The following is a 24,873-nucleotide window of genomic DNA, read 5'->3' as shown; positions in this document are numbered from 1 at the left end:
CATGATTAATTAATATCAAAGTTATTATTAACTAGCTTTTGCTCGTGGCTTCGCCCGCATTAATTTCTCAAGTGAACAGTTATTTTTCCGGGATGAAAGGTACCCTATGTCCTTCTCCGTACTTCAAACTTTGAGAAGTTTAGTTGAGTAGATAGAGCTTGAAGAGGTAACAAACAAACTTACTCTCGCATTTACTATATTAGGATATCATACTGATATATTGACACTGGAAAATCTTTTATCTTATCGTTTTAATTGTTCAAATCAGGACGTGCATTGTGCACAAGTCAATGAACCCGTGCAGCCAAATTGTAAAAGTGTAGGCATGGGAGAATTAGTTTAACCTCCAAATGGATTGGGTTATTTCGTATATACGAAATAACCCAATCCATTTGGAGGTTAAACTCATTGTGTAATTAAGGTATGTGTTTGAAAATTGGTTGTGAATTATAGAATGTTTATTGACAAGTAACAAAAGAAAGAAAAATTACTCAACATTTTTGTGAGTCATACTTATAGACTACAATTGTTATTCATAAAAAAATTGATAAAGCTGATTTGTCTCGTTCTGCCAATTCCAAATTTTGTAAAGTGCGGTAGTGACAAAAAGTAGTTTAGTACTTTAATGTTTTAGTCCTCTCGTTTCGGAGGCCAAAATCCAGATGTCACTCACTGAGCGAGAGGAATCTCTCCCGTTGATGTAAGAGGACATAAAAATCCATAAATAAGTCATTAATTTTTCTAGATACTAGCTTTTTGCCCGCGGCTTCGCCTGCGTAAATTTTACACGGGTAGTTAGTAGTTTGAATGAAATTCCGGAATGAAAGGTATTTCTCCACACTTCAAACTTCATGTATGCAAAATTTCAAGAATTGGTTTAGTAGATTGAGCGTGAAGCGGTAACAAACCATTATAATATTAGCTAGCGTTTAGCATATAAGTCAGTTAATACGTCCAGCGTGAGAAAACGCCGTCCTCGTCAACTGGTCGTTATAGTAAACCAAGTTCAATACAATTGCAAGCATGCATTGTTCGTTGATACAAAAAGTTGTTTACAAAACCAATTTACAATCGTTGTAAATTGGTTTTGTAAACAACTCTTTCTAATTGTAAACGTTGTAAGTGAGATGGCTTTAAGACTATACAATAATGACGCTTAACCAAAATGGACGACCTCGGTGGCGCAGTGTTAAAGTGCTTCCCTCTGAACCGAGAGGTCCCGAGTTCGATCCCTGGTCGGGTCATGATGGAAAATCTTGATGATCTTTTTATGATTGGCCCGGGTCTTGGATGTCTATCTATATATATATATATATATATGTATTTGTTATAAAATATAGTATCGTTGAGTTTGTATCCCATAACACAAGTCGCGAACTTACTTTGGGGCCAGCTCAATCTGTGTGATTTGTCCTAATATATTTATTTATGTATTATTATTATTTATTAATGGTTCCATTTGCTGTGACGGCTGTGACGTCTTGAAGCACGGGTCCGCCTAAAAGATTCTACGGTGTTTGACACAGTACCGCTAAATCTTTAACACGGTTTAAAAACAATTTTATATACTTTTTAGTCCGTCCTTCCTCCAATCGCCTCAAATTCAAATCATTTATTCAGAAATTAGACCTTCACAGGCACTTTTTCTCGTAAATTTTTATATGTATAGTTATTTATATATTTGAACAGTCTTGGTCCCTATCATGCCAGATCGGCTTACCATTATTGTTTCTTACAATGTTTTTTTTCTTCTAATAATATATAAAAGTACATAATGTACATAGTCAAAAGGTATATCAAAACAGGTTATGATTGTGATCCGAGTGCTGATTATAATATATATATATACATACATATCATACGCCACCTACGAATGGAGTGGTCCATTTCTAAGGCGGGAAACACACACGCCAAGAATACCTAACAGTCCTTTACATATGTTTATCAAAGCGTACACATTGCCAATGCCTGGTTTACATCACGCGTCCTCTACGACAATTGGGCTCGCTGCCAGAACAACGGAGGTCAAATTGTAAATACGATGCGTAGCAGCACATTAAATTACCCGATTTATTGCAAATTCGTCCATATTACCGCCACATAGAGATTTGTGCAGGATAATTTCGGGAAACATCGTTTAATCGACTATCACATTAAATCTTATAAGTAAACTAAACTAGCTGCGCCCCGTGGCTTCGCACCCGTGGGAATTTCGGGACAACTTTCGCATTTATAATATTAGTAGGAAATTAAATAACAAGACTTGTTGTGTGGTTCATTATACGATGTATAGGATAATTTCTCTGAAAAACTAGTTATTATAACTAAACTAGCTGCGCACCGATCGCTCCTAACTAGCTGCGCACCGATCGCTCCTAACTAGCTGCGCACCGATCGCTCGCATTAGAATTTCTCGTGTTGTTTATTGTGATAAAAACTTTTTATATTTATCACACATTTAATACACACATAACACACACACATAAGTTTATAAATTCAAAACAAAAATAACTCTAAGTAATATCGCCAAAAGAATGTCATATAACTAACAATAAATCTTAACTAATATTAGAAAAGCAAAAGTTCTTTGTTTGTTACCTCTTCACGCACTTAAGCAAGGACTTAGGGTACCTTTCATCCCGGAAAAATAACTATTCCCGTGGGAAATGAACGCGGGCGAAGCCGCGGACACAAGCTAGCAAGTTTATAAATTCAAAACAAAGAGAATTCTAAGAAATCTAGTTAACAGAATGTCATTTAACTAAAATTAAAAAACAAGATGAATTCGTTTCGTACTCATGATTATGTAATTTCTGCTACTAAAATTAGGATAAAGTAAATATTATATTTCATCAAAATTTACACTTCCATTATACCAGTGATAACGTGTATTCCTGCTTTCTTGATAACTGGTTGAATGGTTACGGAGTGAAAGCGTAGCAAAGATATTAACAAACACACTTTCGCATCTTAAGTAATATTATAAATATTTCCACTGAAAAAGAAATATTTGATCTTAGAATGATGACGCGAGGGTTACGTTTTTAATTAAATGTTGTATGGAACTAGTTTTTGCTTGAATAACAATATGATCCACTCTCACTAACATTGCTATCAATTAATATGTTAATTTAATCTTTAGGAAATTGAATTGTATTATTTATAGGGACTATCTATCGCACTACTCTGCCTTTATTAGGTTCGTGGGTTTGGTGGATTATGGCGAAAAACCAAGTTCATCTTTGGTATCTATACTTATATATACCGATAAACATATAATCCCTCACTCGAAACGTTGGAGTGGCGATTAGAAGAGCACTTGCTACTCTGTAATGAAAAATACGTCGGTTTGAAGGCGAGCGGATTCCTAACTAATATTATAAATGCGAAAGTAAGTGTGTTTGTTTGTTACCTCTTCACGCTTTACCTGCTCAAACAATCTTCTTGAAATTTTGCGTACACGTAGTTTGAAATAGGGAGAAGGACATAGGTTACTTTATGCCCCGAATTGCCACGGGAGCGAAGACCCGGGGCGCAGCTAGTATGAAATAATTCGACCGACAGGTAGGGCTTGACGATTCCGGTCGAACCGGTGCATCTCGATAGCTCAGTGGTCAAAAACATTATCCAGGTTAAGCAGGGACGTGGTTTCGATTACAGCTCGAGTCCTGAAATACTTTCCATCCATTTTAATTTTAATGATTTATATACTTTCCATTTTAACGACGAAGATAATATACATAATCGAAAATCTTTTATTACAGGTGGAAATGGCGTGTGAACTCCACAAACCTCTGTTCGTACACGAAAAGGAAGCTCAGGACGACCTCATAAAGATACTAGACGAATTCGCGAACCGTCTACCTCCAGTAGTTATCCACTCCTTCACAGGCTCCGTCGAACAGGGTTTGAAATATATAGAAAAAGGTTTCTACATCGGTATCACTGGGTATGTTTGTAAGGACAAGTCCGATGGGGGCATCAGGAGGCTGTTGTCGGAGAGTATCCTGCCGCTGGATAAACTGCTCGTGGAAACGGATTCTCCGTTTATGTATCCGAATATGAGGGCGTCTAAACTGCCGTTGCACGTTAAAGACTCGTTGACGGAGAGGTGAGTCCGCATACCACTTTGATAAACTTAAAATATATGATAATTAATATCAATTTATTTAATTTCTTAGCGAAAAATATAACAATAATCTTGAGAAATTATGTCGTAACATTTTCTGATTTCGAACTTTCTTTTAAACAAAGTATTAATAAATAAATAAATATATAGGGACAAATGACACAGATTGATTTAGCCCCAAAGTAAGTTCGAAACTTATGGGATACTAACTCAACGATACAATATTCTATAACATATACGTATATATATGCGTATAGATAAACATCCAAGACCCAGGTCAATCTGAAAAATATCATTTTTCATGTTGACCTGACCGGGATTCGAACCTGGGACCTTCAGTGTAGCAGTCCGGCATGATGACCATTAGGCCACGGCGGTCGTCGAATTATAGTTATATAGTATATTATAGTTTTTATACGATGTGGCCACAGATGGCCACACGCATTTTGCTGCTCACCGTTTTCGATTCAGTCAACTTCTCCAACTCATACATCTTGTATTAAAAAACTTAGCTTTGCAATTAAAAAAATGTATAGAATTTGTTGAGTAGTGTACATAGGTATACACATACATACATTTATACACATATATGTATGAAAATAGTGAAAAATAAATATCTATGTCTAAAACAAGATATTGTGTCTAGATAAAGGTTGACATTTCGATTGGCTTATCAGAGTGTGCTAATACCTATCGTTATTGATCGATTGTACCTATATTTATATTTTCTCCTATTTATGTTTGTTGGTCAATCAACTTTTAAAGTATTTACTCAAATTTTCTCCACATGAAATTGCATATAAATGATAGATTACGATTAGACAATATGTTACTATGTTTATATCATCAGTTATGAAAAATGTAGTTTTTGAAAAACAGATTTTTAACGAACTATTTTGTCATATCAACCCGCGCTTTGGAGGTCGGCAGTAGACTTGTAGGTATGAGTATTTTTTCGTCTTCAATAAGTGATGTTAATCATCCTATATTGAATAAAGAATTAAGGCAGATATGTTACAGCTAAGAAATTATTTTTTAAATTTTCACTGATTAACATAGTATATAAAACACGCAGGTCAATGACCTTCGTGAACCGTTACTGCACGTTTCAACGCAACGAGCCGTGCGCTCTGCCCGCCATCGTGGAGCTCGTGGCCGGCTTCATGTCCCGCAGTCCTGAGGACGTCGCGCTCGCCACCGCTTTCAACGCACTCAAACTCTTCGGTCTTAGCCAGTAAGGTTCATTTTTATATTACCTATTTTTAGACCAAGACCCGTGTCTTGCTGACCCGTGCCGAGTCCAAAGGATCACATTGATTTTGGAATTTGACAGGCAAGAGTTGTGGAGGTGGAGTTTTGTCTTGCGCTTTCAGACTATTTCATGTTTAAATTAGTATTGTTTGTGACTTCATAAATATAATTGGACTTGCGAATGTATTTGATTGCGAAGTAAAGGCTCGAGTCGTAATGACTTACCACGAAACGATTTTTAGATCGTAAGAATTATGTATTAAAGATATTATATCAAATCATGTTTAAAGAGAAGATATTTTTGTACGTTCAAATATTTAACATTTGATTTTAGTTGAAGATTAAGATGGTTTTGTGGTAGTCTGAAATATGATTTATTTCATTACAATTAATATATTAAATTAAGAAATATATTAATTTTTTTCGAAGTTATTGAATCGAAATAAAAAAAACAGCCTTAAATGCTTGTGCCTTATATGATCACAATAAGATTCTTCTAATATGGTAAATAGATGAAATTTATGAATAATATCGAAAATTTATAAATCGACGTTAAAAATACTCAATTGCATTTTTCGAATTGTCAACCATGTTACAGTGTTATCCATTACACATTAAGAATCTCCTTAAGGGGAAAATGCAGTTATTTCGCATTTACGTGCAATATTACGTGTGTATGAATCGGGTAGCACTTGTTGAGGCTATGAAAATCGATCAAGTCTTGCCAACGAATAGGGATATTACTAAAAAGCCTCTCTGACTAACATAGAACTAAAACAAGACTTGCGAACGAAATATCTTGCCAGCAAGATAAATATAGATTTTGTTGAATCAATTTGTAATTTCTGTAACAATAAACGGGGCGTAAGTGGGGTGCTATTTTCGAAAACTGACGACATGAATGATATTATTTGTGTTGCCAGTTTTTAATTAAAATGGTATACTTTTTGCTGCGCCATATGTTACAAATAGCACCCCTGAAACGCTAGGCACATAGATGGGTTTACGCTCAGTATTTTCCCGGCGAAGACTACAAGTTGTGATTGTGAATAACCCATCTATGGTTTGGCATCTATTATGAAGATTAGAGTCATCGGTGATTGCCATTTATAAAAATCACTCGGATGCATAATATTTTGTGTGTATAGATATTTTTTTGACGTTATGCGTTGCTTTATGATGTGGTACGCACGCGCAGTACGGTGGCAACGGTTAAGTCGCTATGATCTCACGTAGACTGACAGCAATTACTATACAATTGCTTGTATATTTTGTAGTGGTTTGACTATAATAATAAATAGCTACATTATGGTAGCTCTATAAATATAACTAAGGTCATCCACTGTACTTATTCTAATATTTGTATTTTTCGAGAGCAAATTTAAAGAATCTATTTTTTTTTCTTAGCCGTTGAATTGCTTGAATCACGTGTGGTATCTTTTAAAAATGTTACCAGTACAGTTCACAATTTTGGCGGATGTTCGCCTCTTTAGTTTAGCTAAGTAACAGTTTCCGTTGCCACGGTACCCTTTCTAGCACGGTGTAAGGTATCTATAGTTGGCTCTGCGCAGAGCATTCCTAATCGAATTAATGTATTTCATCGAATATTGTAAATAGAATATAATTATTAAATGTTAATTAATGCTGTAGTCACAACGAAATCAAAGACTGCGAGTATTAAAAGTGGAAATTGATATGTTATTATTACGTTTTTTGTATTGTAATATTTTTTACGTATTTAATCGTTTCTGTATAGAAGTATTGTTGATTACTTATTTTTTGACAATTACTTTGTTGTAGATTGTAAGTGACAAGGTTTGCCGGGGAATGTGACCTCATATATTTATCTATTTAATAAAATATACATACATCAAATTGGCGTCGATTGTCGGTTATTTTGTTGTTGGCCTGCTCACACAATTTAGGACGAAGGCAATTTAGTTAACCTAAATTTAACGTCCCATAATCATTATAGACTTTTAATGTCCCTAATGTTCGGGGCACAGGCCTTATGAATGACAGATAAGGAGAATGAGCCATGACCACCTCGTGGGCCCAATGCCCACAATGGATGAAACAAAATCTAGTCAGCAAAGCTGGCAAGAAATACTAATTTGTATATAATACAGTTTAATGTTACTGACGCCTTTGGTGGTTTGTATAGCGATGTCACATTTCGCTGTAAACGTCAAACGAAAGGCCCCGGCCGACGGAACGCAGTGCCTTTCGACAAAACGTCCTTTGTGATACAATATTTTCATAGAATTGTACAGAATATTTCGTTCAATATACAAATGAAAATATATTGGCTTTTTATTTTGAGTGACAATTTATCTGACTGCCCCAGAGGTGGGCAAATTTATTCGAATAAAGAATGAATTAAATTCGAATATCCATTTTACAATATTCGAATAATGCCCACCTCTGACTAATTCTAAATAGATAAGTTTAATTCTGAAACAAAAACAAATATATGTTGAATATATACAAGTTTAATTTTTGGTAGTACTTCCTACAAAATTTACATATGTCAGCATCTCTTGTGCTTTCTCAGTTTTTTCCTCATCCGTTGAGCGTCGGAGGAACTTCGCACGGTCGTCGGCATCGGCATGACTACATCAAGCTAGCATTTCTTGGGTTCGCCCCTTCTGCTAGGGACAGGCGGGAACATTACATATGTCCGCATGTTTATTAGTAAATAACAAAAAAAGAAAAAATAACAGATCTTCGTTATTTTTTATACATGAAAAAAATGGCTATAAGACAATGTACAATTTCAGGAATTTGTAACAAGCGCCATAAAAGGCAGCTTTATGAACTTCAAATGTATGAATTTACAAACTTATCTACACGGTAGATAGAATCTCGACATGCACACAATATGCAAAAAGTCGAACTCACACTTTCGGAAGTGAAGCGACGCGATGCCTCACGCTTTTCTCTATAAATATACCCTCCATATAAAAGGTAGGTAACAATTTTAGCCAAAATACGTTTTGTTTCATTCTGTCAATGTCAAATTGTAAAGTATATTGGCATATGATAACCTATAAGTAAGTATCATTTGTCACTATCGCACATTACAAAATTTGACATTGACAGAACGAGACAAAACATAACATTAGCTTAAAATATGCTTTAATTTTTTTGTGAGTGTACGATTGAAGATAATACATATATGACTGATGAAAACACAAAACAATGGATTTCCACAACGATCACTTCACAATCACATCACTCTGATATCACTAGCTCTTGTCGAGTTTCCTGACGAGCGCGGGCGGCGGGGACATAAGCACTTTGCGGGACAGCCGCAGTTGTCCCGACACTGGGTCCCGCCCGAAGTACTTCACTTGCAGTTCTGAACCCACGTTTAGGTTCAACGCTGATGGGTGCATTATCTAGGGACGAGACAGAATGTTTATTGAACACAAATTACAATACAATAACTCTCAATTATTATTGAACTAAAAAAGTGTGCAGAAACCTGCAATACATACAATCCTACTAGTATTATAAATGCGAAAGTTTGTGAGGATGTGTGTATGTTTGTTTGTTACTCTTTCACGCAAAATCTACTGGACCAATTGTTACGAAATTTGATACACGGGTATAATATAACCTGGAATAGGGTACTTTTATCTCCAAATTCCGACGTGAGCGAATTAAAATTCAAATTCGTTTATTTTGTGAACATAGCTAAAATAGGCTGACAATATGTATGTATTTGGTCGAAGCCCCGGGGCGCAGCTAGTACAATATATAAATAAAAAAATCTCGAACTCACCATGTCGAGATTTTTGAAATCGGTTCGGTAGTTTCGGGAAATTACCCGCCTCAAACATACAAACTCTCAAACGCTTACCACCTTATAATAATACTTAGTATATAATGACTATTGAAAGAAATACATGTGGGATTGAAAGTTTTTAAACCATGGATGGATGAGACGAGATATGTTTTTGAACGAATGAGAGGGGATGAATGAAAAGAACGAGTTTCGTTACATTTGAAAAAAAAATATTTTAAAGATATTATTTAATTATTAGAACAACAAATAGCTACATTACATATACAGATGGATGAAAAGGAATTTAAACAAGAAAGAGTTACTAATAATATAGCCCACAACGTTATTCCTAGAACTACAATAGAATTCGGGGATGCCAACTACGTTATGACATGTACTACAAAGTACTACCACCTTTCATGTATGTGTGTGGTGTTATAAAAGAGTGGCTTTTCTTTGCCCCATGTCCCACAAGGTAGACAACTTTTTTTGCCGCCATTTTTTTTTTGGCGGTAAATATGACAGTTGTTGCATGAAAATTACTGTGTAGATACGGCAAATTTATTATTGAGCGTTTTACGACGGAACAACGTGTTTTAATTATTAAAACGTTTTACGAAATATTAAAAGGAATGTTTTCCGGTCGATTAATTTCGAGAAACGGTGACATCGATTGGTCCCCAAGATCGCATGATTTAACAGCTCCTGACTTTTTTTTGTGGGGGCTATCTAAAGGAACGTGTTTATGCTAACAGGCCAATGAACCTTCAGCAATTAAAATATTCGAGACACAGTCACTGAGATAACGCAGGAAATGTATGAAAATGTGATGAAAAACGTGATAAAAAGGGTTCGCATCTACGATGCTGCTAGACGTGGACAATTGTCTGACACTATTTTCCATGTTTGCACTGCCAGCCGGAATACTTGATATATTTTATATTTCATGGAATACAATTACAAAACTAAAGTGTATACCTGTTATTTGGGCAACCTGTACATACCTTTCTATGGTCTAGCTGTGAGTTGTGCAGCAGCGCCGGCGGCAGAGCCGGATGCAGCGCGACCAGCACACCCGCGTCCCGCACCTCCACCACCCGCGCCGAGTACACGCCTCCGAACTCCAGCTCCGGCGTCCTCTCCGCCGACAACCACGACGATATGCGAGCTTTCGCCTCCTCCATTGCCGTTTGAGACGGCGCGAATATACTGTATTTCGTTTCGTCTATTGGTGTCACCTGCGTAATTAACAATATTGCTATCAAAATGTATTATTTCATCTATTAAGAGCAATAACATGTGAAAATATTATAAATGCGAAAGTAAGTTTGTTAGCGTTCACGCTGTACCTATTCAAACAATCTTCTCAAAATTTTGCATACATGTAATTTGAAGTGTGGGGAAGGACATAGGGTACATTTCATCCCGGAAAAATAAATATACGCGTGGGAAATTTGCTTTATTATTGAATAAGCTAGTGTTAAATAAAATCACTATAGATTTTTTTTTGGTTTCGTTTATCCATAAGGAAAGCCAAAGGGATGTAAACCCATACAGCCATGCCACCATAGACAACGACAGTTGTTTTTAATTACATATTTGCAAATGTCAACATATCGATTATACATATCGACGATCTCAGTAACAAGAAGTTTTATCTTCTTACATTTTGTGATTTTTCACTTAACACATAACAAACATAAATATTTTATGGTTTTGTACTGTTTGGACCCAGTGCCATTGCTACGTTGCATCGACGTCGACATAGTGTGTTATCGCTCCGTTGTTTTCCATAGACTTTGACATTGTCATACCTACGTCTATCAATTTCTGCATTGTCCGTCAATAAACTTCAAAACAACGGAGAACGATGGAGCGACTGGGGCACGTCTTATCATTTCTATTTATTTGAATATCCCGAGTGCAATAAACTTTAAATATTTACCTGGACTCCAGTTTCCACATATAACTTCTTCAGGTTGATTCCCCCGAGCCCCACAAGTTTCGCCCTCTTGTGGACTTCCACCTCTAACTCTTCTATCACTGGCATGTTCTCCTTGCGACCTTGTCTGCGATCAAATACAAACAAATTTACACATTTAGCTTTTATATATTTATGAATTTCAGTATTCTGGGCTCAGTGAATAAGACTTTATGCTTAAAAATCATTATGCCATATATACTATGTTATGTTTGTTTGTAAACTCTTTATTGCACGAAGAAAACACATACAGAGAAGTCAGTAAAATAAAGAAAGAGACGCGTAATATTGTTATATTATTGGTTGCGCCCCGATACTTCGCAGCCGTGGGAATTTTGGTATAAAAAATACCCTAGGTGTTATTCCAGGTTATATTCTACTCGTGTACCAAATTTCATAACAATCCAATAATAATTTCGTGAAAGAACACAGGCCAGGCTCACAAACTTTCGCATTTATAGTATTAGTGGGTTTGCTTATTTTTTTTACGCTTATATATAACCCAAAATACTACCTAGGTTTATCCAAGCACTGGTTCATGATGTCAATGATCTTGGCCTTGGCGTCGCAGGCCTTCTGCACCGCCTCCATCACGATCTTGAGCGGCAGCCCCGGCAGCTTCACGTCCGCCTGCAGCGCCGTGATGCCCTTCTTGGTGCCAGCCACTTTGAAATCCATGTCGCCCATGTAATCTTCTATGCCCTGAGAGTTTACCAATTAAAATGCCATTTTGAACACCCGATGCAAAAAGATGGGTGTTATAAGTTTCACGTGTCTATCTGTGTATCTGTCATCATCGTAGCTCCCTAACGGATGAACCTATTTTCGTTTAGTTTCTTTTTTGTGTCATAGATAATTTTATCCCGAGTGTACTTAGCGATGTTTCATGAAAATCGGTTCAGCCGTTCAAAAGTTGTAGCGAAATGAATATAGAAAGTCGGGGTATTTTTAAATTAGTCTAACAAATAAACTTGTTCAATTTAAGATACTTACTTTTAGGATTTATTGACGTCAAAAAATTAATTTCAACTGAATCCACTGCTGATATTCAGTGGACAGTGTTTGAATTAATCCCATAAAACAACTAACTAATACTTTGAGAGTGGAAAAAATACACAAAATCTAGATTTTAATAAGTGTCGAAAAAAAAAAAATATCCTACTGCTGATTTCCAGTGGGCAATGTTTGAATAGATCCCATAGATAACAACTGACTAATATTTTGAGAGTGAAAAAAATACATTTTATTATAACTAAAATTAATAAAAAAAATCATCAAAAATATTCCTTCGAGCCGGATTTGAACCAGCGACCTATGGATGCCAATTCCCAAACCAACTACAGTCCACCGCTCTACCAACTGAGCTATCGAAGGCTTACTATCGTACGCCAATATGTAAAAAGCATTAAACGTGCATTATGTAATAATGTTGAAAGTAGAACGAGTTGGCCCGTTGATTGAATACAAAATTGCGTCACACGTGCGTAATTCAAATTAACTAGTGTTTGTATGCGGCTCCGTTTTAATTTTTGAGCGTTACATGTTTTGAGCGACACTTGTTTTGTAACAAAAATAGTACATATCGATTTTCACACCAATAGAAAAATGGCTACGGTCAAACGGCAAACAGACACATCAAATCAATTACGGTGAAATTATCGTAAGATGTTACCTGAAGTGACAAAAAGTTGTTTATCTTCACAATAATAAAGACTTATTTATATAAAAAGATGTGTCTTCTAAGTATAGAAAATATAAAACGCAGATTTGATAAAGTTTTCTAAAGTAATAAAAACATTGGAACACTTAATAAAAACGTAAAGTAATAAAAACATTGGAAACTTTGGAAACCAAAGCGCCTTACTAATCTCGACTATTCTTCTTCTTACTAATCGACTTATTTGATAGGTAATCCAAGTTACTTCTATTTATATACATCAAAGAGTATGCTATAGCCACTCACCAGCAGGTCGGTGAGGATCATGTAGTCGGCGACTTGCCCCGCGTGCACTTTAGAAGACGAGCGAATGAGCTGCACCCTACAGATACAATCAAATCGTTTTGCATGCTCACTCACCAGCAGATCCGTGAGGATCCTGTAGTCTGCGACTTGCCCCGCGTGCAGTTTAGTGACGAGACCTATCGCGACGCCTGCCGCGGGCGCCGCTAGCTCCACGCCCGCGTCCATCAGCGCCAGCGACCCGCCGCACACTGATGCCATTGAGCTGGACCCTACGAATAGTTGTTGGAAGCTTAAGAAAAAAAAAAGGTGGTGCTTTTTTTTCCAATATAGGCTCCCGAACTTGCATAGATGTTTAGGCGAATGCACGAGCATTGCGCAGTTTGTGTGAGTGCTTTTATTTACCGTAATGAAAAATCGGCAATGTATACCGAATCCGCCAAAGGTTGGCGAACTGGGGCTCGATTCTCATCGAAGATGGAAGTCCATTTCACCAATTTATTTAGAAGGTTTAACACGGTTACTTGACTTACGAAAAATCCCAATTAAAAGAGATCAGTCGATCGATTTTTCCCATTGCAAATTTGCCTTCCTAAACTACATTCGAAAAAAAATTGAGAACATTTGATATGATATGAACTTCGATTGCGTGAGAATCGGGGGGCCCCTGTTCGAGAATATTGTGGAGCCGGCATAAAGAAAAGCATGAAATCGACGGCATTTTAATAGGAAATGACAATTCTGCCAACAATTTATTTATTTTTTTAAGCTTTAGCTCACATCAATATTATCTGTAAAAGTATATTACGTGGATTTAGTGCTAAAAGCACTAATAACCTTTGGATATCATATATAATGCTATGTGGGTGCAAAATATATGCTAACATAAATATTTAAATATAAATAATATAGCACATACAACCTATACTACTACAGTATATAGTCATAAATGTAAATATAGTAAAATTTCCTAGCTTTTGCCCACAACTTCGTATGTGAGTAAAATCCGTTACCCGTGGGGATTTCAGGAAATCCCTTCTTAGTGCTCCCCTACACTGTCCTAGGAATCTACACACCAAATCTCAGCTTTCTACGCCCAGTAGTTTCGGCTGTGCGTTGTCTGTCAGTCAGTCAGTCATTCAGTAACGCAAAAGTTTTATATATAGATTAACTTAAGACTCCAACAAGTACGGCAAAAAGTAAAATTTATATATTTCGGTAGGAAATTATCAATTTCGATAGAAAATGGTAGGTTTGGTAGAAAGTAAATTCACCCGTACTCACCATTAGACTCGAGCACCTCGGCAGTGAGCCGCACGGTGTAGGGCAGGAGGGGCACCACCGACAGCAGCCCGCGCTCCGCCAGCGCCCCGTGCCCCGCCTCGCGGCGTCCCGGCGCCCCGCCGCGCCCCACCTCGCCCGTCGCGTACGACGGGAACTCGTAGTGGAGGAAGAAGCTCTTCTCTTTTATACCACTAAAAGAGAAATATGAACATAGAGATGCTCAATGGCGGTGATAGTGGCGGAATTACGACACTAAATATATAAATAAATATATATGGACAAATCACACAGCCACAAAGTTCGAAACTTGTGTTATGGGATGCTAACTCAACGATACTGTATTCTATAACATATACATATATAGATAAACATCCAAACCGAGGTCTATCAGAAAAAAAACATTTTCCATCTCGACCTGACCGGGGATCGAACCCGGGACCTCCAGTGTAGCGTTGCGGCATGACACTCTCACTGGATGGGTGACTAAAAATATATTTTCTTGAGCTTGCGCTTTGGGAGGCACGTTAACCCGTTGGATACGGGTGTATGTGCAGTCGTTAAAACCCGCCAATCCATAATGTGTCCGTGGGTCACGACCCATACTTCTTATCCATCTATATCAGAAAAAAAATATGACTTTACCTGGTCAGCATAGTGAGAGTGTCCATTTTAAGCGCACTGTCGGGAGAATCAAACGCGACAGTGCACAGCACTTGAGTCTGGCCGCGTTGGAACAGTGCGCTGCCGTGTAGCGGTTCGTAGAGAGACACCTGGAAAATATATCCTCTAATTCAAAGCTAAAACATACTTAAACTTTACGTTAAAGTATATGTCTCTTAATTTACTTTAAAGTATGTTTCTTGTGTTAATCTCTTGGTACGATATCCATGCGAGGATATAAATGAATATATCAGGATATATAGATTGAGCTAGCCCCAAAGTAAGTTCGAGACTTGTGTTATGGGATACTAACTCAACGATGCAATATTTTATAACAAATACATATATAGATAAACATCCAAGGCTCGAGCCAATCAGAAAAAGATAATTTTCCATGTTGACCTGACCGGGATTTGAAGCCGGGACCTCCAGTGTAGCAGTCTGGCTTAATGACCATTAGGCCACAGAGGTTGTTAATTAGGATAATATTAGTTAGGATAGGATTAGGAATATAGTATGAAAACATACGGTGTTTCCATACCTGACAGCTAATTTTCCTGAGCTCATCCAGATGTCTACCATCGCAACGCACGTCGGTCTCGAAAATCATTTCCCTGAATATTTCCTTGACATTTGCGTTGAAGCAGTCCTGTAGTACACCCACGTCTATCTCCGTGTCTCTGAGCTGGTTCAGGACTGTTTGCCGGAGGTCCGATATCGCGTGGTCGCGAGACATTTTGTCGTGACTGTGGTCGCTAAAAGAAAAAAGTTATTTATAATATTTTATACTATCAATATGGCACGCATGCGGCCTACCTGATGGTAAGTGGTCACCGCAGCCTCACACCTGCAACACGCGTGTTGCCGACCCTGAATGAATTGTTTCAACAACTTGCAAGTGCACATATGAGTATGCGGGAAAACTTCAAATTAAATAATAATAAAAAAATATTATTTGCGAGATAAACCATAGAATTATAAAATAAATAAAATAAAATAAAAATACGTTTATTTACTCCACAACAAAATGGCCTTAAGTATAAATGTGTAGTAGTACTTATTATATCTAGAAAATATACCTGTGGACAATAATCGTTGTGGAGATCTGGTGCCTACACTAGGTGTCAAAAGAACCTGTATTGCAGGTCACCAGGTCCCCCGCCCGGTATGACACAATAAACGGTAACTAAGTGAGTAACTTAAGGTAATATTATTACAATTCTGCAAATTAAGAGTTTTAGATATTAAACGATATATACGATTACTTCCGTACTTAGCCCTACGATTAGGGTAATCTTGGGATCAGTGAATAATTACTACTAAGTACGGGAGCCAAAATCATGCAGTAAATCAACAAAATAGTTCAAAGTTCAAATCTTAATACATTTAAATAGTTCAAAGTTCTAAACCACTTAAGCCTAACAACTTTAATTTAAAGTAGTAAAGTATTTAAACTAGATTAGGTGATCCCACAAAAACAACTCAGAGTATGATGAAATACATTTATGTTAGAAACAAAGTTATATGAGCAATAGCAATAACAGTAACCATGATGACAGACACTAGAATAAGAAAATATTGTGCAATTAGACGATAGGGTGTAGTAGTTCTTCTGTCTGATCATAATTGCGTTGCATCAGCCAACTGGATACAGTCCCTTTACATGAGAATTTGTTAAGACTTACTATTGAGAGCCTAGTATTAAGGTTTCTATACAAGAACGGACCTAAAAATCCAAAGAATCTATGAGCGAAGATTGTGTTATATTTTGGAATAGGAAGACTCAGCCTACGTCTTTGCAGGATAGCAGGCGTGTACGTTATTACTGAATGAAACCGTAAAATAGTATATAGAATAAAAAGCTGCCTAACAGTGAGAACTTGCCACAATTTGTAAATTTCAGAGGTCGGATAGCGATATGGTTTGAAGGCACCAACTTTAAGAATAGCCCTTTGAGCCCTTTCGAGAGAAATGAGATGATTGGCCGTTGTACCTCCCCAGGCTGTGATACAATAAGTGACGACTGATTGACAAAGGGCCAGATATGTCATTTTTAGAATTTTAAAATCTGCCACGGAACGTAATTGTTTAAAAACATAAATCAATTTACGAACTCGAGATGACAAAATAGAAATATGTTGTTCAAAAGTCAATTTACAGTCTACTGTGACGCCTAAATACTTAACAGTAGTGGCTACATTCAGGGTTGGACAGACGCAAGTACCAGACTCACAAGAGGGCGATGATTGGCTATGCCAGACTAATTTAAGTGTATTGGTATTGGGCAGGTTTACATTTATAATTCTGTAGCACAGGTAAGATGTTTTAGCAACATTCAATGTTAGCATGTTATATTTTAGCCACTCATTGACTCGATCTAGCCCTTTCTGAGCAGATTGGTATACTTTCGGCCACGATTTACCAACAAAAGTTAGAGCTGTATCATCCGCATAACAAAGGATACTACCATCTTCAAGGTCGAGATTGCATAACTCATTAATATATATTAGAAACAAGCTTGGGCCTAATATGCTACCTTGTGGTACACCGAAGGACACCCTCTGGTCATTGCTGGTATATGAGCCTAGTTTGACACGTTGGGAACGATCACTGAGGTAGCTTCGGAAGAGTTTAAGTTGGGTACCCCTTATCCCTAAGGTCTCAAGTTTCGAGAGTAGCTTTGGAATAGAAACTGTGTCAAAAGCTTTCGCGAGATCGAGAAAGACCGTGAGACATTTCAGTTTACTGTCAAGAGCGTTGGAAACCGAGTCAGTGAGAGCATCGACCGCCTGGGCAGTAGAACGTTTGGCGCGAAATCCGAATTGTTGGTGTGATAGAAGGTCATTTTGTTCAAGGTACTGTATAAGGCGTTTATTAAGTAGGCGTTCAAGAATTTTGGACAAAATGGGTAAAATAGAAATCGGGCGATAATTTTCAACCAAATTCTTACTGCCAGACTTGTGAATTGGGAGGACTACGGCAATTTTGAAGACATTAGGGAACACTCCTTGTTCAATACAGAGATTACACAAGTGTACTAAAACAGGAGTAAGCTTTGATTTATGAGTTTTTATTATTGATGGTGAGATATTGTCCCAGCCTGCAGCTGCGTCAAATTTAAGCGAATCTATTTGTCTCATAATCTCATCATCGTCAGTGAGTTGTATAACAAAGGATTGTGATCTGGATGGGTTGATCCTTTGAGGTCTGGAGGGGGGTCGATTATTAGAAATGTTACTGGCCAAAGTTTCACCAACTCTGGAAAAATATGAATTTACATGATTGACTGAGTCAAGAGGTGTAGATTTGAGAGTAAGAAGTTCTTCGGATCCCGAGGTAGTTTTATGTGTATTGGTGATGTTCCTAATCGATTCCCAAATTTTTTTCGGGTTCTTACCAGCTTTTGTTAGCTCTTGTTTGTCAAATTCTCTTTTAAGTTTCTTTATTAAGTTAACTAAGAAATTGCGGTATCTTTTATATATTAAAAGTAAAATTTCGTTGTTAGGATTTCGCTTTACTTTTCTGTGTAGTGCATCTCTATTACGCATACAGCGTAGGAGTCCTGGAGTTATCCAGGGCTTAATAGTGCGTTTTCGCCGAGATATAGTAATACATCTAGAGTTATTTCGAATGCAGTCAGATAGAGATTTGGTCAGGAAAGAGGCAACGAAATTAGGGTCACTAGAGTTGAGAGCAGGAGAAAGATCCAAATCATTGATATCTTTAGCAACAGCCGAATGATCTATAATTAACTTAGTTATGGGAATGATGGTATGAGTACGCTTAGTGGATAAAGCCAACAAAATGGGAGAGTGGTCAGTTATCTTAGTATCAAGGACCCACGAGAGTGCAGGCATCTTAGTCCTGACTATTAGATGGTCAATGCAGCGATGAAGTCGAGTGGGAAATTTATGAGCTGGTAGCATTTCATGAGAGGCAAGCAAATCTAGATAGTCAGGACTACGATCATAATCATTATCATCGGCTATGCTAATATTGATATCTCCTACAAGAATTATGTTTAAAAAGTTAGAGTATTTAGCAATAAGTGAGTTTAAGGAGTTCAAGAATATGGAAATATTTTGAAATGAAGGAGAACGATATATCGCGATGATTAATGTATGCTTACCAATCTTTACTAATACACAGTTAGCCTCACAAAAGGGAGGCAATTCGACTTCAACTTCATTAAGACTTTGACTGACATAAACCACAACTCCGGCATTTTGGTTGTCATTGTTTGTACTTTTGTAGTAATTATAACCATTTAGGGGTGGGATGAATGGATTGACTGCTAACCAGCATTCAGTTAAAACCAAGACATCAATATTGATATTCATCCTTGCAAATAGTGTCTCAAGTTGTGGTAAGTTGGCAGAGATACTCCGTATGTTCTGGGAAAAAACAGTCAGACTTTGACCAAAACTGGTTAGGTCGTTTTGAACATCTTCCGGTTGACAAAACTTTGCCTCGGCTACTTTTAATTTGTCAATTTTATCTATAACATCAATCAATGGATGGAATTTTAAATAGTTGAAATAAAAATGGCATAGGAAAGAGCGAAGATATCTGTATAATAATTAATCTAGGTTCTCGAGTAGAATAGGACATCACTATACTGTTAAGATATGAATGTAGTGAATATTGTGGGAAAAGTTCAGTTAAGCTGTTAAGGGAAACTACCGTATAGATAAAATATATGCAACATGTATTACATAAAAAGTTTAAACTATAAAACATAATATATGAGAGACGTAGAGTTAAAGGACAAAATAGGTCACTGAGCGCACTATATAGATGAACAACAACCGATAAACCTTCAGAAACTAGTCATGGGTCAATGTGGATTTTATTGAGGTCTTCCTCAGTATCAATGCGGATCAGTGGACCCCTTTCCCGTTGGCGCATGTAAACCCTGCCATAGCTGGTCCAGCAATAGGCAAATTTATTAGAGGCGGCAAAGGCTCTTGCAAGGTGGTAAAGCCTTTTTGTCTTGGGTGAGAGGTACTCAGAGATGTACACAGGTTTGGAAGTCCCAACTAAACCAAGACTAGTAGTTGAAAACTTAGATTTAGATTTATCTTTATTGAATGATTTAACCGCATTAATTACATCATTTTTAACTACAACGCTATTCAGATCAACCACAATATGTTTGTGTGCGCCTGGTTTAGATTTTGTTCTATATACATCCCTGATGTCCGCTGAGTTTAAGGGAACATTGAGAGACTTACCTGCGCTTCTGACGAGGTCCACCAGTTGGGTCTTGGTTTCACCTTCCGACTGGGGGACTCCTCGTATCTCAATCGAGGCAAGCTTTTGGTTACGCTCTAGGGTATCTAATTTATTTTCTAAAGATTGGATGTATTCTTGATCCTTTTTACGTTCCATTTCCAATAAAGAGATTCTTTGGGTCATGTCTTCAAACTTACTGGACATAAACTCCATCGAGCATCGAATGTCTGCATTTTGACTCTTAATTTCCTCCAAGGTAGACAGCATGGTATTATGCTTTATGTCCTGGTCAAGTTTCCAAGACCTGAACATATCAGCGAAGAGGTCTTTTAGGTCTTGGGAGTCATCCCTAGGGCGCTTGATGGCGCGTTGGGTAATATTATCACATGAGGACCCCGCAGGGGATGTATGATAGGAATGGGCCTCTGTCAGTGTAGCTGTTATGTTCGGAAGTGATCCCGAAGCTGGGGTTTGAGGAGGGGTACGCTTAAGCATTGCGCAAGATGCAGACAGAAAAGCTAATACGAAAATCTTTTTAAGGACCTACTTACCTATTCTATGTTTTATATTATGCAGTTGTGTCGGTCTACCAATCGTAAATCAAATCGGTTATTCTATTCAAGTAGCAAATTATACAAAAATAGGTGAAGGAAAATTCTAAAGTACACTTACCAATCAATTTTGTGTGATAACTACTACATACAAATAGCGTGCAGACACTAAGTACAAATAATCGAGAGTTACAAGGTATTTTCTCATTAAATACAACAAACAACTGTCAGCAATAACATAAGATGAACAAAATAGATCCGAAATAATATTGTAAACAAATGTAAGATCGCTAAAATGCACCACCGCAGTACCAAATGTCTTTCACAGCTGATGGCATAGACAAAGTGCCAACTGTCAGTACGACGGACGCTGTCACACCGGCAAAGTAGTGAGTTATGTACTCCTTGACACCGAGCGGCGCGGCGGCGGCGGCGCAGACAGAGATCTCCGTCCCACTTGCGCTCGATCTTGATGCAATCTGCTGTCTCTTCGGAACCTCGATGCGCGCGCTTTCTATGTGTGGAGCATCCAGCACCGATGTGTAGTAAACAGGTTGGTAGGGGTAGGGCAGATCGGAAACGCTGCGAGTGCGAGAAGGACGGGGCTTACCCGCTACGTACAACGAGCCGTCGAGTGGAGGTTTGAGTGTGAGCGGCTAGTTCCGCGTAGGCAGCAGCAATTAGCTAGTGCTGTTGATTTTTGTCACAAATCCTGGGCTTCGCGAAGATTTAATAGGACACTCACCTAAGTATCTCCCTAATTTTCATAGAAGACAGTGTCTTAATGGAGTCCACCACATCAGTCTTCACCGGCACAGGTTCTTCAAATTCTCTTTTCCTTTTCCCGTGCTTTTTCTGCAATTGCTCTATACCTCGCACTATGTGTTGAGCTTCTTTGGTACCTAAAATTATATCGAAAACCGCAAATTTATATTTACACTAATATTATAAACTCACATGTAAAGGTCTAAGAGCCAAATTCAAATTAATAATTCTTTATTCAGCGTAGGATGATATACATCACTTATTGACGTCAAAAATATACTTAAAACTAAGTCTACTGTCGACTTCCAAAGCACAGGTGATAAGAAACAGTGCAATAAATTTCACCGCAGCCTTTTCTCCCAGGACGTCAATTAAGGCTCTATTGTTCTGTCGTCTCCAGTTGCGTTGACGTCCGTCGACGGATTAACGCAGAACAATGCAGAAATTGTATGGAATTTAAACGTATGTCGACGCAAGTCATTGTCAAAACCTATGTAAAACAACGGAGAGTCCGGAGCATTTGAAAGGCACTTTTTCAAGTAAAATATTAAATTATATAATATTTCACAAATTCATTAGCAATTACAGAAATGTATGTATGTATGTTTCTGTGTAGGAGGCAATTTTCAGAACTACACAACGGATTCCCTGTCACAATATTTCTGAGTGACACAAGGTATTTTCAATTTCAACATTGGGACGCGCCTGAACGTAGTCGCCATACTAGCATAGATCGAAATTTTGCCATAATTTAAAATTTCCTATGAAAATCGAATAATTACTTATGACATCATATTTTGTAGCAGCCGTACAAAATCGAAATAAGAATATTTGACATAACTTACATTCGTACCTATTTTGATGGCCTTCAGTAGGTCCTGCTGCAGTATATCGCTGGCGCTTCCCTCCAGCATCACCACCAGGTTGCTCTTCGTGGCCGAGATGACCAGGTTTAATGTGGACGCCTCCAAGTCTTTGCGGGTCGGGTTTATTATAACTTCATTGTCTATCTGGCCTACTCTGTTGAAGAATGTTCAAACTTAAATATGTATTATGGATGAACTTTTTTATTTTATGCAGCTGTGGTTAACAACCTTGCACATGTCACTACAGACAGACTTCACACTGTCATAGATACCCAATAAACATATTTTATTTTTACTTCACACTGTAAATATTACTTCAGAGTAATATTAGCAGCCAGCTGCAAGCTCGGCAACTGCAACATTGTTGAAACATCAGCTACATTAAATAAAAAAGGTTCATGTTATGTGTGTCCTTGAACTAACATATATGTCTAAAATGCAAAAGTTGAATAACACTATGATCAAAATAAGTTAATTCAACAATTGATCCATTAAGAGGAAAAATAATATCCTAGATGGATCATGGATCAAAGTGGAATTAATTATAATTTTTTTATATTTGAAACCAATATACAAAATTTGCCTTAAGAACTTATGCTATAAATGAAGATATTATGACTTTAATTTTTTTTAAATTCCAAAATACATAGTATACCAAACAAATATTTTTATTTTACATAACAAAAGTTAGTCTATCTTTTCCATTTGAAATATTTATTTCTTGCTACGCCCACACTCATCAAAGAGCTACTATGCCACAATGCACACAAGAGGGCATAGAGCATTTGAATTGTTTCCCAAATTCTTCAGCTTTATTAATTAGTATAATTTAATGAACTGAAAATTTACCTAACCGCCCCAACTGGGCCATTCCAAGGTACATCTGATAATGCCAGTGCAGCACTTGCAGCGTTGATAGCGATTGTCTCCGGTGGGTTGGTGGAATCCACCGCCAACATGTTGCACACTATTTGTGTATCATAGTTGTAGTTCTGAGGGAACAGCGGCCGGAGTGAACGGTCTATGAGGCGTGATGTGAGGATCTCGCGTTCTGTGGGGCCTGGATATCAAATTGAAATATAGTAGTGTTTTTTGTAGCCAGAGAAAAGTTCTATTAAAAAGAATGGATCCTGCATTAGTCTGACTGAAAATTTTATTGCTAGTGCAGCACTTAGTTAATTCAGTCTTGTATGAAAAAATTTTTCTAATTGATTTTTAAATTTTAAGAGATTGCACTAGAGATCAGGCTGCTTATTGTACAGTTTTCTAATTGTCCAGTTCAAAATTGTATTTTGTATCTGTGCAATAAAATGTTTTTATTTCACTCTTGGACAATGTAAAACTTATTTTTATTATTAGCAACATCATACAAAGAATTTTCCACTGGAAAATAAAAAATAAACATAAATATAAGAGCCATAGTAGCATTTCACTTTGCATCAGAATATCTCATACCTAATTCTCTTCTTAGGAAATTCGTAGGGATTCTTCCAGCAGCCGCTGCTTTCTGTCTGTAGTCTACCACAAGTGGCAGGAAAGAGCTGCCACTAGCCTTAGCCTTGGAGACCACTGTGGACAGCACGCTGGTGTTGCCCAGGGTAGCTACACAAGCGCCGTCTGCGAAGCGAGCATACTGGCCAGTGGAAAGCTTGAGAGTAGTGCTGAAAAAAAGTTATGATTGGTTGATAATAATAACTTGTGTCAAAACCCATATTGTGTTACAGGAAAATCTTCAAAATTTGAGCATTCTTTTTGTAATGGATTTCGGGTTTTGAGCTAGAGCTATGCTCTTTCCCCTTCGCCTGATGGAGTAGCTAGATATAAGAGTTTTGGTTTTAGGCACTTGTTCTTAAGATGAATGTAAGAAACGTTAGAATCTAATTATAAATACCTAACCTTCTATTAAAAATAGAGGCGAGACCATGAATACAACACATATGTACCTACTTATCAGAATTTCAGCTACACAATTTCGTAACCCTGAACCTAACCTAAAAGTAAATGATACTGAAAACTTACTCATTTGTGAAAGATATGTCGGCAGTACCCAATGAAGATTGTGATGAGAAATGTCTGTAGTAATAGCTGCCCCGAGCTCTAATTTTTGATAAGATTAATCGCTTTTTACATAGCATTTTTAAAGATCGGTTTTATTTTGCAAACTCTAGGTAATATCACATATATCACAAAATTATAAATTGCAATCTTTATAGAGATGTTAATTTTATGAATAGCATCACGATATTAACATAATCTTTATTTAGGTTTAGTTTTATAAAATCGAAATCTATTATATTAAAAATATAGGTTAGATATTTTATTTTTTATTTGACAGTGGCAGTTTGATTATTTAAAGACTTGACAGAAACAGATCTTTAGCGAAATGGGAAACAATGAATTG

General features: G+C 37.2%; 2 protein-coding genes and 1 non-coding gene across 3 annotated transcripts in view; 1 reads left to right on the top strand and 2 right to left on the bottom strand.

Annotated features, from left to right (window-relative positions):
- LOC128676912 (uncharacterized protein) overlaps positions 1-7,683 on the top strand; it is an 11,849-nt gene extending 4,166 nt beyond the window's left edge. The window contains exons 5-6 of the mRNA XM_053757363.1: positions 3,765-4,111; positions 5,205-7,683. Coding sequence (XP_053613338.1) covers positions 3,765-4,111; positions 5,205-5,367 — 510 coding nt within the window. The 3' untranslated portion in view covers positions 5,368-7,683. The remainder of the gene's footprint in view (positions 1-3,764; positions 4,112-5,204) is intronic.
- PNPase (Polynucleotide phosphorylase) lies at positions 5,382-24,873 on the bottom strand. Its single transcript, XM_053757362.2, has 13 exons — positions 24,492-24,873; positions 23,928-24,133; positions 23,322-23,532; positions 22,460-22,626; positions 21,587-21,743; positions 15,597-15,810; positions 15,038-15,165; positions 14,396-14,586; positions 13,229-13,383; positions 11,666-11,853; positions 11,116-11,239; positions 10,175-10,408; positions 5,382-8,781 (listed from the first exon to the last, which is right to left on the bottom strand). Exons 1-13 carry the CDS (start codon positions 24,605-24,607, stop codon positions 8,629-8,631), a joined length of 2,244 nt encoding a protein of 747 aa, XP_053613337.1. The 5' UTR covers positions 24,608-24,873; the 3' UTR covers positions 5,382-8,628.
- Positions 12,436-12,525, bottom strand: TRNAY-GUA (transfer RNA tyrosine (anticodon GUA)). Its single transcript is given in 2 exon segments — positions 12,436-12,471; positions 12,489-12,525. It is a non-coding gene; the product is annotated as a tRNA-Tyr (tRNA).

The sequence above is a fragment of the Plodia interpunctella genome, chromosome 17, assembly GCF_027563975.2.
Source record: "Plodia interpunctella isolate USDA-ARS_2022_Savannah chromosome 17, ilPloInte3.2, whole genome shotgun sequence".
Lineage (NCBI taxonomy): Eukaryota > Metazoa > Arthropoda > Insecta > Lepidoptera > Pyralidae > Plodia > Plodia interpunctella.
Note: the sequence above shows the minus strand (reverse complement) of the source record. Positions and strands in the feature narration are given on the sequence as shown.